Source organism: Silurus aristotelis, assembly GCF_946808225.1.
Source record: "Silurus aristotelis genome assembly, chromosome: 7".
Classification (NCBI taxonomy): Eukaryota; Metazoa; Chordata; class Actinopteri; order Siluriformes; family Siluridae; genus Silurus; species Silurus aristotelis.
Genome location: NC_139580.1, coordinates 9,832,601 through 9,846,228, shown reverse-complemented (window position 1 = coordinate 9,846,228; position 13,628 = coordinate 9,832,601). Strand labels below are relative to the sequence as shown.

Sequence of the window (13,628 nt, the reverse complement as noted above, 5' to 3'; positions counted from 1 at the left end):
ATTTGAATCTTTTTTTTTGCTTTATCGTATGTAAGAGGTGCATTCTTAACATTTACTTTGTGCTAATTTAACATCTCAGTCTAGACTTTGCTGTTATATTAATCTCCACTCATCAGGGAAGGCTTTCCTTTGATTTTCAAGTTGAGATTTGGGATCATTCAATTATAAGGGAGGTCTGGCACTGGTGTTAAAGGAGAAGGTCTGGGGAGCAGTCGGAATTCTAGTTGATCCTATAGATTCCTTATAGATTCTCATTGGGATTGAAATCAGAGCTCTGTGCAGACCATTCAAGTTCTTCCACATCAATTTTTGCAAACCATGCCTTCATGGAGTTAATTTGTATGTAAGAGCATTGTCATGCTGAAACAGGTTTTGGGCCTCTCGATTCCTATGAAGGGAATTGTAATGCTACAGCATACAAAGACATCCTACTGTATACAGTTATGTCCTTTTAACTGGCAGCAGTTTGGGAAAATAATGGTCAAGTCTGGCCGCTAATCCAATCCATGGCTAGCTGATGGGCGTTTAATGTTGCTGGCCATCAGATGCATGCCTTGTTTTGCATTTATGTTCAATGAATAATGGTAAAGATTGTAGGGGAATAAACACTAATAATGCTAACTGTCAGTATACCAAGTCAAGCCTTTGTTTTGAATTTGTTTTCAATTGCATTATCGTATCTTCGAAAGTTTCTTTTGGGAAAAAGTCGGAGTTCTTAAATGGTTGTAGGGTAGTAAACACTAATAACAGGAACTTTAAAGGGCACATTGGATTTGATGTAAAGAGAAAAACCTGCTGACCAAACCAAGGCTTCTGTGTTTTCTGTTTTAATCAATAGAAATGTTATCCAACACTGACTAGAGTGCAACGTGTGCTGCACCATTCTTTTCTCACCTATATATATATATATATATATATATATATATATATATATATATATATATATATGAGTTTTGTTCATTTGTACCACAGATTATTACAGGCACTTAGTTATGGTGCACGTGACTTGTCAGTATAAATGACAAAATGTGGGATCACAATCCATTTACTTTAACCTGTGCACTTTTTTATGCTAAAGCAAGAAGAGCTGAGCATAGGCATTTACATTCACACCAGCAGCTCAGCAGCATTATGTCCTCCCTCTATTCACCTGCTGTCAGTCCTCCTCTCATCACGCGAGCTCCGCAGAGAGAGGTCATCACCCAAACGTCTTGGCTGCGACTTATCATCCTCCTCCATTACTGCGTGTGGGATGCAAATGCCTTTACTAATGCAATCAGGAAGCTAGACAGAGTGACTCTGCTCTCCAGCATTTATTTGATAGTACAGTACTTTCCACCCCAAACCTGCTAATGGTGCTATTGCATAGGACGGCTGCCACCTGCACTTCCTTCATCTGTCTAAATCTTGGCTGTGCTGTCTAGTCTCTTTTGTCTGTGCCTGTCCATTTCAAGTCCAACCTTTGTAAGGGAGCAGTGATGCAGTTAGTGTTTGGTGTTGCCATCTCTGTTCTCATCATTGTCCTTTACAGGGGTTTCTTGTCAATGGATTAAGGTGTGTAATTTAATATAGTGAGTATACAGCTGCTGAGGCTCATTTATAGCCGTCTGCCTGCTCAGGAAGTGCTGGATCATCTAAAAGCACCTTGTCTCACATATACATTTATATGGCATACTTTCCGAGCTTACGCTGACCAACATTTTGGTTCTTTAAGTTTACTTTTAATTTCCTCGGTCCATCTGGAGGGATTACTGTTATGTTTTTTCCTTGAAAGCTAGTGGAGGCAGTAAAGCTGTGACTCGTGAGGCAATGGGTGGATTCCCAAAGCAAACTAGGCACTGAGAAATGACTTGAAATGAAATGTCATTGATTTTCGTTCACAACATTTATCTGGAGACTGCATAAATTGCAGTATGTAGTTTGTTGCATGGCACATTTGTGACCAAATGCACAAAGGCTGTGTTTAGGAGCTTGGACATCAATAATCAATGGAACACAAGGTGCTTTATCTAGTCACACATTGTTAGATGTTCAATTGAGCATTTCAGACTCTTACAAAACAGGTAAATCATGTACTGGATCTTATGCAAGTGGCGTTTTACGGCTGCAGGAACTGTAGGAAATGAGGTGGTCTGCACGGAAGAGCCATTTCTGCCGCAAAAATGGGTAGAGAGTGAGCATGGCCATTTCCGAAAAGTAGAGCCGTAATCTTAAGCAGGACTTAAAAAAAGCCACTGTGCCTTTTGCATTTACGCAGTATCAAGGATAAGTTTTGTCCGAGTTTGTAAAAAAAAAACGAGAACAAACATTTGGGAAAAAACAGTTGGAGGCCTCAACCTTCACTCTTACTGTGTTGTGTGATTGACACTAACTAACATTTTAGAAGAAATTTAGCTTTCTTTATACAACAAGAACAACTGATCGCTTTCTTAAATCCAGCTAAAATTAATAAGGACAAATTAGATTTTAGATTATATTTGTCTTTGCTTGCCTAAAGAAAGAGGTTTGAGTATGTTAGCTGTATGGGCCAGTTAGCTAGCTTTCTTCCTAACAATATAAACAGACCAGGTATAACAATATAACACTGATTATCTCTCCATTACGGCACCTGTTATTAAGTGGAATACATTAGGCAGCAAGTAAACATGTTGTCCTTAAAGTTGACGTTTTAGAAGCAGGAAAAATGGGCAAGCGTAAGGATATGAGCGAGTTTGACGATGGCCAAATTGTGACGTCTAGATGACTGGGTCAGAGCATCTCCAAAACTGCAGCTCTTGTAGGATGTTTCTGGTCCGCAGTGCTCAGTATCTATCAAAAGTGTTCCAAGGAAGGAACAGTGGTAAACCGGCGACAGGGTCGTGTGCGGCAGAGGATCATTAATGCACGTGTGGAGTGAAGGTTGGTCAGTGTGGTCCGATCCAACAGACGCGCTCCAGTAGCTTAAACTGCTGAAGAAGTTCATGCTGTAGATGCTCGACAGGTCACGTTTGTTATATTAGGCAGGTGGTCATAATGTTATTCCTGATCAGTCTAGATATTCTATCGTTGATGTCATGTTACAAACACAGATACTGACTAGTCATGTTTCAAATCTTAATTAGTTCAGGTAAAGTTGAATGATTATGCATTGTGTATATCTTTTACATGTATATCTTTGATCAGTGAGTAATACTGCAAATCTTCCTGAAAGCCTTTCCTTACGCATTCCTATCTATTTTTCCCTGCAGATTTTGACCCCAGCCTTGGCATTATGACGGGTATTGCTCCGATGAATCCGATGTTGCCTGGCTTAGGCATCGTGCCCCCTCCTATTTCTCAAGACCTGCCTATCGTGAAGGAGATCATCCACTGCAAGAGCTGCACCTTGTTTCCGCCCAACCCCAGTGAGTCAATCGTAATTGCAGCATCCTTTACGATCCTGTTTCACAATTTACATCTCATGGCCCAGTTAGCATTTATGCATCAATACGCATTATGTTGTGTCCTCATGCATTTTAAAGCACTCTATTGACTTGGTGTTACTGTCTGGAATGCCTGACCGGACAAACAGATGGTCATTAAAGATTTGGTCAAAATGACTTTGCCATTGCAGTGAGGCTCTGCAGGCTGTATTGACTTGACATTAGGATTCTGACAAGTGATATACCTCGCTCCCAGAGGAGCACACCAATGGATCTGACTGTTGAGAAAGCCACCTGCCACTCACATGGGTGGAATGATTGATTGCTAAGAAGTTGTTGTTACATACAATGGTGAAAACCCCCATCTCTCTATCTCTCTCTCTCTCCCTCTCTCTTTCTCTCTCTCTCTCTCTCTCTCTCTCTCTCTCTCTCTCTCTCTCTCTCTCTCTCTCTCTCTCTCTCTCACTCCCTCTCATTTATGGGGCTCTCAGGTCTTTCAAGGACCCCAATGATCTACATGATAGAGATAGAGGAGAAAAAGAAAAGGGTCTAAAGCAGTCTGGGGGATGTTGAGGTGAAGATCGTGCTGTAATTAAAAGCCTGGCTTCTCCAGAGAGGTTTTGTGGCGTGTAAAATATGCTACGCTAAAAGAAGGTCAGAGGATGAGCTAATTATCTGAACTGGTCCATGTCCTTGAGACCTTTTCGATAGCTCTCACATTGAGCAGTGAGATATGAGAAAGGACACTATTTAACTGTAGGCCTAAGAACAGTATGTTAAAGCAGCTATACGTCATAAAGGAAGCATCTCGGCCAGTCCATCCATTTCTACTAGTTTCCATCAACTTCAGGCTGTAATTCAATGTGATTCAGGTGTAGAGCCGTGTGACATGAAAATGTTGGAAATGAGTGCTGTTAATAGATACTGCTTCTGTTTCTTTAGCAGAAAAAAAAATTCCAAGCAAAGGCTTACAAAACACAACTATCTACTGATCTTTTTAGGAACTTTAGTGAAGAAATGGTGTTCTAATAATCCTCAGGATCTTTAAAGAAACCAAACGTTTTTAGATTCTGTAAAACTGAGAACTTTAGCTGATAGGCGACCACCATGTCCTATGTTGAACTTTTTCAAATATCACTCTAAAAGTTGCACGATGTTTTAAGAATGTAGTTACTAAATACTTTGTTTCTCAACCAGATACTTGTAGTTACCAAATACTTTGTTTCTCAACTCATTGTGCACAGTACAAATCAAAAGCTAATGTAATTCATTTAGCATCTAACCAGAAGTGCAAATAGCGATAGATAGATAGAGAGAGAGAGAGAGAGAGAGAGAGAGAGAGAGAGAGAGAGAGAGAGAGAGAGAGAGAGAGTAGAACCAGCTCACATGGTTTGCAATATAAAGGTGCATCGTTTAGAGAAATGTGGGAAATATATCCAGTGAACAACCGGTGATTATACAGAGATCACACAGTGACTATAGAGTAAAATGGCAGTGCAAATAACAGGAGTCATTGGCAAAACAAATAAGATCAGATAACATAAGATATGTTCAGATCAGATTACACCAGATATAATAATCATGTCAGATTAGATCACATCTGTTCAGATCAGATCAGATAAGACCGGATCAGATCCCAAGCTATAATTAGTGTTCCAGCAGCATACATCAAAGCAGAGACACGGATACACATAAGAAATAAACTGCATATAAAATACATTTGGAATAAGATTGAGTAAAATAAATATTCAAGAATTAAATAGCAAGTATATAAAGAAAAGTCAAACTATACAAATACATGCAATGCATAGCTATAGATAGTAAACCTACAGTGTTAGCATGTACATGTATGTCTATGTTAAGGTACAGGAAGTACCATTTGCTGTAATGCTCTATAGAAATCTTAAAAAAAAAAAAGTTTTAAAACTAGATTTGGTAAATACTATATGTGCATCGTGTTTAAAAATGTAATAAATGGGCAAGGCTTGAAATGTAATGTTATGATCCTAAATAATGAATAGGCTCCTGTTTATCCTCCCTTATTAAAAAAAAAAAAAAAAGAAAAAAAAGGATTTCGATATCAGCCTCAATCCAGTCTACGAATCGATTTTGAAGAAGTGTGCTTTTGCACCGATACCCAGAATCCTCTGCAGAACCACTGGAAAAGGATCTTTTTGTCTTGACACTTGAGCAGTGCGAAGCTACATCACTGCTTTTGACTCTTACAGATGCGTCTGAGTAACTGAGGCTATAACTGTGTTGTGCTAAGCTGAAAGAAGAAAGGCATCTCTTTTTTTTTTTCTTTTTTTAGGTCAGGTTTATATAATGGCTGCCAAAATGAATGCTTTCAGCCTTTTTATACTATCTGTAGACCAAGAAGCAGGTGGGATATTGATGAAAGAAGTGCACTCTCTAGTGGATGCTGCTTACACTAAACCTGACATATGCCTCACCACACAAAGACTGACAGTCTTCCCCTGTACAACTTCAGTCTTTTTTTTTCTTTCTTAAAGTCTCACAGAGGCAGCCTTGTTCTCCATATTGACCTTGACCCCCGGGTGGTGAAGGACATGTCCTGCAAGACGCACTGTGCCCACAGTACTAGTTTGTTTAGATACAGGAAACACACATTGCATTGCAGTTTTGAGGAAAACCTGTTGCTGAAGCCAAGTCTTTTTTTTCTCTATCCTCCTCTTTATTAGTTAGGAGCACTTAGAAAATCCTTCAGTCTTAATAAATCCTGAGTGCCTTTTGCGGTGGAAGTTTCCAAACCGCAGCCAATATAGTTTCATTTCCTGTCTCATGCTGAAACTTTCCAAACTGCTATATAAATAAAGCTAAAAATAATGTTTCAACATACAGTGTATGTGATAGAGATACTGCTAAATCTGTCTCTGTATAAATATTCATTCATTATATCAATGTTTTGCAGGTCAAATATGTAAGCTAGAGGGTTTTTTCCTCCAAAAAAATCTCATTTTGCATTCCTGATTTAGCTTTAACTCACCCTCCGAATTATTATTTACACACAGTATATCATTCGAAATAAGCACATGGAATAAAATGTGAGAATATATTTTTGCACCTTTATAAAGCTCATTGTTTAACTGCATGGTTTAATATTGTGTGTGGCTCATGAAGTATTGTACTGTAGTATATTAATTGTGTGTTGAACTTCCCCGTCCAGATTTAGTCCTCCTCTTCACCCCCTCTATATTAATCACCACTCCTTTGGGAAGGCTTTTCATTAGAGTGTTGAGCGTGGCGTGAGGCTCTGGAGCATTAGTGAGGTCCGACGGGGAGGTCCGGGGGCGGCGGGGCGACGGGGAGGTCCGGCGGCGGTGCATTTAGTATTCCAGTTCATTCCAAAGTTCCAATGAAGAGAAATTTGAATGCTACGAAGACATATTATAATTTTCACTTCCAAGTTGTTGCCTATGAATCAGTGAAGGAAAAAAAAAGATGAAGTAAAAAAAAAAGTAATAATAATTTATACTGTAATAATGTTGATATTTTGCAGTGTAAAGCTAATTTTGTCCACTCAATCAAAGGTAATACCAATGTTGACTGGTGAGTTGTGATCAGAAGAGGACAATAAGGAAGTAAATGTAATTCGTTACTGTACTTAAGTAGCTTTTTTTTTACGTATCTGTACTTTTCAGAAGTATTTCCATTTAGAGAGACTTTAACTTTAACTTCACTACGTTTCAAAGTCAAATATTTATTATACTTTTTACTACATTTTGTGAAATCAGCTGTTCCTTTTTATTTATGGGGATAAAAATATAACTGGTCAAACACGCATCGATCCACCAATCAGGGTCGAGCGCGCGCTCTGTTTTAAACCTGTTTTGATTGGCGCTTGGTGTGTATCTACTTATCAACTTTCAATAAGACCACAACACCTGTGGTCTTATTTACACGATTTCTTTTAAATAGTTGAAAAGAAGGTTTTAATCTCATGATGTCAATAATAATAACATTAATAGATATTAATCAGTGCTTGACTCATTAATATTCATTCTATGAATAGATTGGTTGCTAAGAGTAACAGTTAAGTCTTTTCAAATAAACTGAGTTGATTAAACAAAGAGTCTTGTGACAAAAATAATAATAGGAACATTGTAGCCATAATAAATTATTTGGATACTTTTACTGAGGTAATATTTTACCTCATGTAAAGGTATCTTTACTTTAACTCAAATACATGGTTTGTGTGCTTCGTCCAGCACTGGAGGGTCTAAATAATTTACTCTTCGCTTCAACAAAGAAACGAGTAAATAGCAAAACTTTAATGTCAGTACTTTTTTAATGTGCTTCCTACATCTTTACACCGGGTTCTGTTTCACTTCCAGCTCATTGTCTTTCTCCAGCCTGCTGACTTTAATGGGTCCCTGTCCTCTCTGAGATCTTGCTATTGAAAGCATGTGTGGCCTGACTAGCTTCCCTAATATAATCCCCTCAGGAGCCTGAGCTCTCTCGCCCTGTTTTCGCCTGTGAAGGACACGGCTGGTTTCTGCGCCTGGTTTCTCTCTGCTGTCATCATGGGGACAGGCTGCATATGCTGCCTTTCACACAAAGCCTGAAAATGAACTTTTTTTTGTCCTTCTCTCTCTCTCTCTCTCTCTCTCTCTCTCTCTCTCTCTCTCTCTCTCTCTCTCTCTCTCTCTCTCTCTCTCTCTCTCTCTCTCTTTCTCTTGCTCTCACTCGCTCTCGCTCTTTCACTTTCCCCTCTGTCTTCCAGCTGTCTTACTTCCACTCTCCATCTATTTTGTAGCTAGGGGAGCTGTGTCACTCAGCATGTCTCTTAAAACCTTTGCGAGCTAGAAACGCTGCCAATTGGCCTGTTTCCTCACCTTTTTCACAGCACGTGCGCACACACACACACACACACACACACACACACACACACACACACGCGCACACACACACGCGCACACACGCGCACACACACACCCAACTGTTTAAACCTATATGGCTCCTGGATTCCTTTTCAGCCTTTTTTAGCCAAGGTGATGCTTCCTGATGCTCAACTGATCAAGATGAAACCTGCATCTGTTTATTATATAAAGAAAGAAAAAAAAAAGTCCAGGCGGAGTGGTAACAAATTCCAGAACCGGCCAGCGGAGTGCGGTTTCATGCACTACTGAACCCTGGGGAACGCCGCTGGAGCTGTTTATGATCACAGCAGGCTCCAGATGCCTCGTGTCGAGATACAGCACGTTTCCTGTTTTCAGCAAGGACAATACACAGCAAGTAGGAAGCAATGCTGATCACTGGATTTCCAGCAGACAGGAGCGATCACCTACCGTGTTCCCACTGATGTTTTACTCATGCAGAGCGAGTGATACGAAGCACTTTATCGAATACACACATATACAGTGTAAATACACATTCGAGAAAAATTTCAACTCCCCCGTATTAAGCACTTTGGCATGGAAAATCAATTACTTATCGTTCAAAATCAATCCTTCAGCATCTGCACGAATCCAGATTACACACAGAGCATCCCGTGCGTAACGATTCTGACTGTTAAGTGTTTATAATATCACAGAATTCTGAGTGACGGTTAGAGTTTATATGCGGTATAATCGTTTATTCTAAAAACCGAAAGCAGATTCGCAGCAAGATTTTGAAGCATGTGGAATTGTTTGAAATCAGTCACCAGCTCTGGAGGGGGTTTGAAAAGGGCTCTGATTATACACAGTTTGGATTAGTGATTGTGACATCTTCATACAAACAAACAGCAGTACCCAGGATCTACATTTTTATCACAAATGGCTCGAAGTCAAGAAATCTTCAAACCCCGTTTTCACACCCCTCCACACCCCGCATTTTAACTCTGATCATCGAAATGACTCACTCGTTGCCATGGCAACTGAATGACACTACCCCAGGCCCTGGTTTTCAGTATTGATATAAAAAACGGAGATGCATCACTGAAGTAAACCAGACACACAGGTGTCTGGGGAGGTGGTAGCTTAGTGGTTTAAAGCATTGGACTTTGGATCAGAAGGTCATGATTTTAAATCCGAGCAACATCAAGCTGCTACTCTTGGGCCTCCTTAGCAAGGCCGTTAAATTCATAGCTGCTCAGTTGTATGAAGGATATAATTGTAAGTCACATCGATCAAAATGGCATGAATGCATCAATGTTATTGAGCTCGTTAACTTGAATGAAAAAAACGTTATTGCCATTTTTTTCAATTGTTCAAAAGTAAAAAAAAAAAAAAAAAAGTATTTTGTGATTGAATAATTCATGCATGAAAGGGTTAGTTTCAGTACGGAGTGTATCGAAATACCTGTCACCAAAGTAAAGTGCATTTTATTGACAATTAGATCATTGAACTAGATAGTAGAAGTTCGGGCTGATGATGAAATGAAATGCTTCGTCATATCGGTTTATGGGAATTCTGTTGACATGGATTGAAGCAATGAGTCATGCAGACAAAGGCAAATCCGAAATCTTCAAACACGCTGGACTAGACTAAGCAATGCTGAAATCTGAGTGTCAAAGTACATGTGTAGAAGCAACTGAGATGAAACTCTATAATTCACTGTGTGTGTATGAAGGTCTGGGTTGTGTCAGTGAGTGAAGATAGGAAGCAGGTGTGTGTTGGGGTCATGGGCTGACTGTGTTGTGTGGTTTGGAGTTTGTTTGCAGTGCTGGCTGGGAGGTTGCAGTGATAGATGTGCTGCTCGTGAAATGTGGAACTGATTATGGTTCAGACTGATGAGTGGGGCAGATTTTAGAGGTAGTCGATGATGCCGAGATTCAGGACAGCCGTACGGCGCACACTCGTTAGCGTGTCCTATTTCTATCTCTACAACATAAACTCCTGATTACTTTAGATGTGAGAACAAAAGAGGGAAAAGACGTCACACAAGACTTTTTTTTTGTTGTGTGCGTGTCCCTGTGTGATATTTCATGTAAAGGTTTTAAATAGTGATAAGAAAAATTACCGCCGGTGCATGAAATCAGTCATCACATGCACATTTCCACTTTATTCTACATTGTGAAGTTGCGTATGTTGTGTAGTTTGCAGGTAGATTTGTGGATTTGTGTTTACATTCTGTTACCTTTTACTGCTTCATTTATTCATGAGCATGTTGCATATTTTAACAGTATTTGTTTTTAACGATATGAAACAAGAAGTACGTTTCTGTTATTTTTTACAGGTTCAGCAGCATTTCCTTTCATTTCTTACTCTCTTTCTCTCTCTCTCCCACTCGATCTCGTTCTTTCTCTCTCTATCTCTCTCCCTCATCCTCTCCTATTCTCTCAGGCCCTCTCAAGCTCTCCCTCTCTCTCTTTTAATCTCTTCTTCTCAATCTATCTTTTTCTGTCTTTCTTTAAGCTCTCGCTCTCTCTCCCTTTCTCTCCCTTTCTCTCTCTCTTTCTCTCTCTCTCTCTCTCTTTCTCTCTTTCTCTCTCTTAATATCTTTTTTTTCTTTCATTTTTCTACCTCAATCTCTCTCTCTCTCTCTCTCTCACTCTCTCAGGTTTCCCCCTCAATCTATCTCTCTCTCTCTCTCTCTCTCTCTCTCTCTCTCTCTCTCTCTCTCTCTCTCTCTCTCTCTCTCTCTCTTTTCTCTCAGGCTTCCTCCTCAATCTCTCTCTCCCTTTCTCTCCCTTTCTCTCTCTCTCTCTCTCTCTCTCTCTCTCTCTCTCAATATCTTTTTCTTCTTCTCTTCCCCTTAAGCTTTCTTTCTCGCTTTTTTTAAAATTATTTTTCTACCTCAATCTCTCTCTCTCTGTTTGCTTTTCAAGTACCATGTTTGGAATGATTGTTTGCATACATCATTGCTAAAGCATAGAAAATAACTGAGACAAATTATAATGTATAATATATAAAGTATGTATAACAAAATACATACATACATATGTAAAATGCAGAATATATACAATTGGAACATTTGTATACACAAATTGGTATTGACCTGATCAGTAGGATGCAATTAACTAAACACATTGAATATATATGTGATAAGTGTGTCATTCTCTTGTAGTGTCTCGTTGCTATTCCTGTTACATGATGAATTACATAATGACCATTTATTATTTATTAATCTTTTATATAATTATTTAGTGATTCATGGTATGTATTCAGTTTTAAAAACAATAGTTTTGTAAAATAAAGAAATAAAAATAAAGAAATTTGTTGAGCAACACCAGACTGGCAGCACTTTATTGAAGAAACCAAATTGAATCTGTCAGACATGTGCAGCAGAAACATGAGAAATGGTGTAGGCCAGAGTTTGGAACCAAAGCGTGACAAAGGAGCTTCAGGAGTTCGGAGCCTGCTAGGATGTGCAGCTTTAACAGGTTTTCTTTTTATCTTTTTTTTTTTTTTTTTTACTTTATTTAATCTGTTAGCAGAAAGGTCAGACATTTACAACCCTGAATTTTTCAGTGTGTGTGTGTTCTGGAGAGCGAGTGTGTTGCCTCACCCTGTCACATACACTTCACTAAGCTCACACACATTCTTTTCACTCTTCTCATTATGTGCCGGCTGTCATCTCGGCCGAAAGAGCTTCTATGTCCCTGCTTTTAAATCGGCTCCATTGCTTGTTTGTGAGCTGATGAGGGCTCAGCTTTCACTGATCTCGGCCTCGCGACTCGAGCACCTGCGACTGAGCAATCGTTCAGACCGATTAGCATTAGCGCCTCCTGTCCCGGCATCCTGCATCTCATCTCCAGTCAGCGCTCAGAGAAATGAAAGCGTGGAGATAACACAATATCCAGACCCCGGGCTTGGTGTCAGAGCACCGAGCCAAGAAATAATAAGTGCAGATTTTATTGTGTACACAAGATTGCAGTTATTGAATGAATTGTCGTCGTTCATCCCCCTGGATTTCTGTCAAAACGGATCTCCCGCTGGTTTACTGAAGGCTCCCAGAAATCAAAGACCGCATTAACGCGTTGATGCTCTCATATACAGTTTGAAGTGCAGAAACCGTAATAATCGAGCAAATGATGCGAAAGTTGTTCTATTGTCGCTAGCTTTTTTTTTTTTTTTTTTAATCAATCCAGCCTATTTAAACCCTGGCTTAAAGAAGTGCTCCAGTCGCTTCTCGCCGTCTTTCTCCTGAGAGTTCTCGATGCTGCTCCCATAAGTTGTTAACCGGAGTCAACAGAACAGAATGTCTTGTTAACGAATCTTTCCGAGCTGATGTGAATCAGAAATATCACACCCTTTTGCGTAAAATCCACAATAAGAATCTGACCTTTTCCGTTTATCACGCCGTTCGTCTCGTCCGTCGACTTCCAGCGCTTAGCCATATTAATAGGTGAAGAGTTGGCATTTGGTCACGTGCTCGGTGAAGCTGCCCTTTGATAAAGCTACGGCCGTGTTTACCAGCTCGCTTCACATTCTGAGATAAAAGGTAGTGCTTTATAACACCAGGCTTCCTTTTTTTTTCCATGAGACAGCAGCTGACCTTAGCTAAAGTATCAGGTATGCAGGGGCTCCATCATTAAGAGAGATGCAGCAATAAACAGGAATTAGGATAATCAAGCTCTTGATAGATGAACCATGAGCAGCTTTGCATGTGGGGGCTACGAAGACTCATCTATTTCCAGGGAGTGGATACGAGCCAAAGTACGTGGGGACACACACACATACACACTGAGTGGGCAGCAGGACATCGCTTATACTGCATTAGGGTAACTTAACACGATGCAATCTTACTATCTGCCGCTCTACAATCGCAGCCAACTCAAAACTACTGTTATACTATACTGTATATATAACACAGCTTCTTATCATGCTTAATTTTGTATGTATGAGCACTCACATGCTTTGTTGGCTAGTTTCATTTTTGGACAAACCAGAAAGCTGGCTTGGTCACATGGGTCTCTGTTTGGATGCTTGGACCCCTTCTGTGCCAGATGAAAGACAAAAATGATGTTCATTAGCCTATGACTTAAAGGCAACAGCAAAGCTGGCTGTGGAGACAGAATGAGAGAATAAAACACACCATGAAACTGATCATTTAATTTTGTAAGTTGTGCCGAGTACAATTAAAAAGCCAATGAATTGCAGTTGGCATCCAACCACAAGTGCAAGTAGAGAGATATGGTCTTGACACCTGACTTTTCTGACTTTTTGTGGTTCTTTACCAAACTGTTATCACAAAGTTGGCACACACATGCATCTGTATCTGTATCTGTAGATGCAGCATTAAATCCTCCCTTCACTACTCAACTAGGAAACACAAACCTGT

The 13,628-nt window shown here is 39.8% G+C and overlaps 1 protein-coding gene across 16 annotated transcripts in view; it reads left to right on the top strand.

Annotated features, from left to right (window-relative positions):
- The window catches only part of enox2 (ecto-NOX disulfide-thiol exchanger 2), a 262,970-nt gene that overhangs the window by 189,250 nt on the left and 60,092 nt on the right, over window positions 1-13,628 (top strand). For all 16 annotated transcript variants that reach the window (XM_083547028.1, XM_083547036.1, XM_083547031.1 and 13 more), the window contains one exon: window positions 3,228-3,383. In XM_083547028.1, coding sequence (XP_083403154.1) covers window positions 3,228-3,383 — 156 coding nt within the window. The remainder of the gene's footprint in view (window positions 1-3,227; window positions 3,384-13,628) is intronic.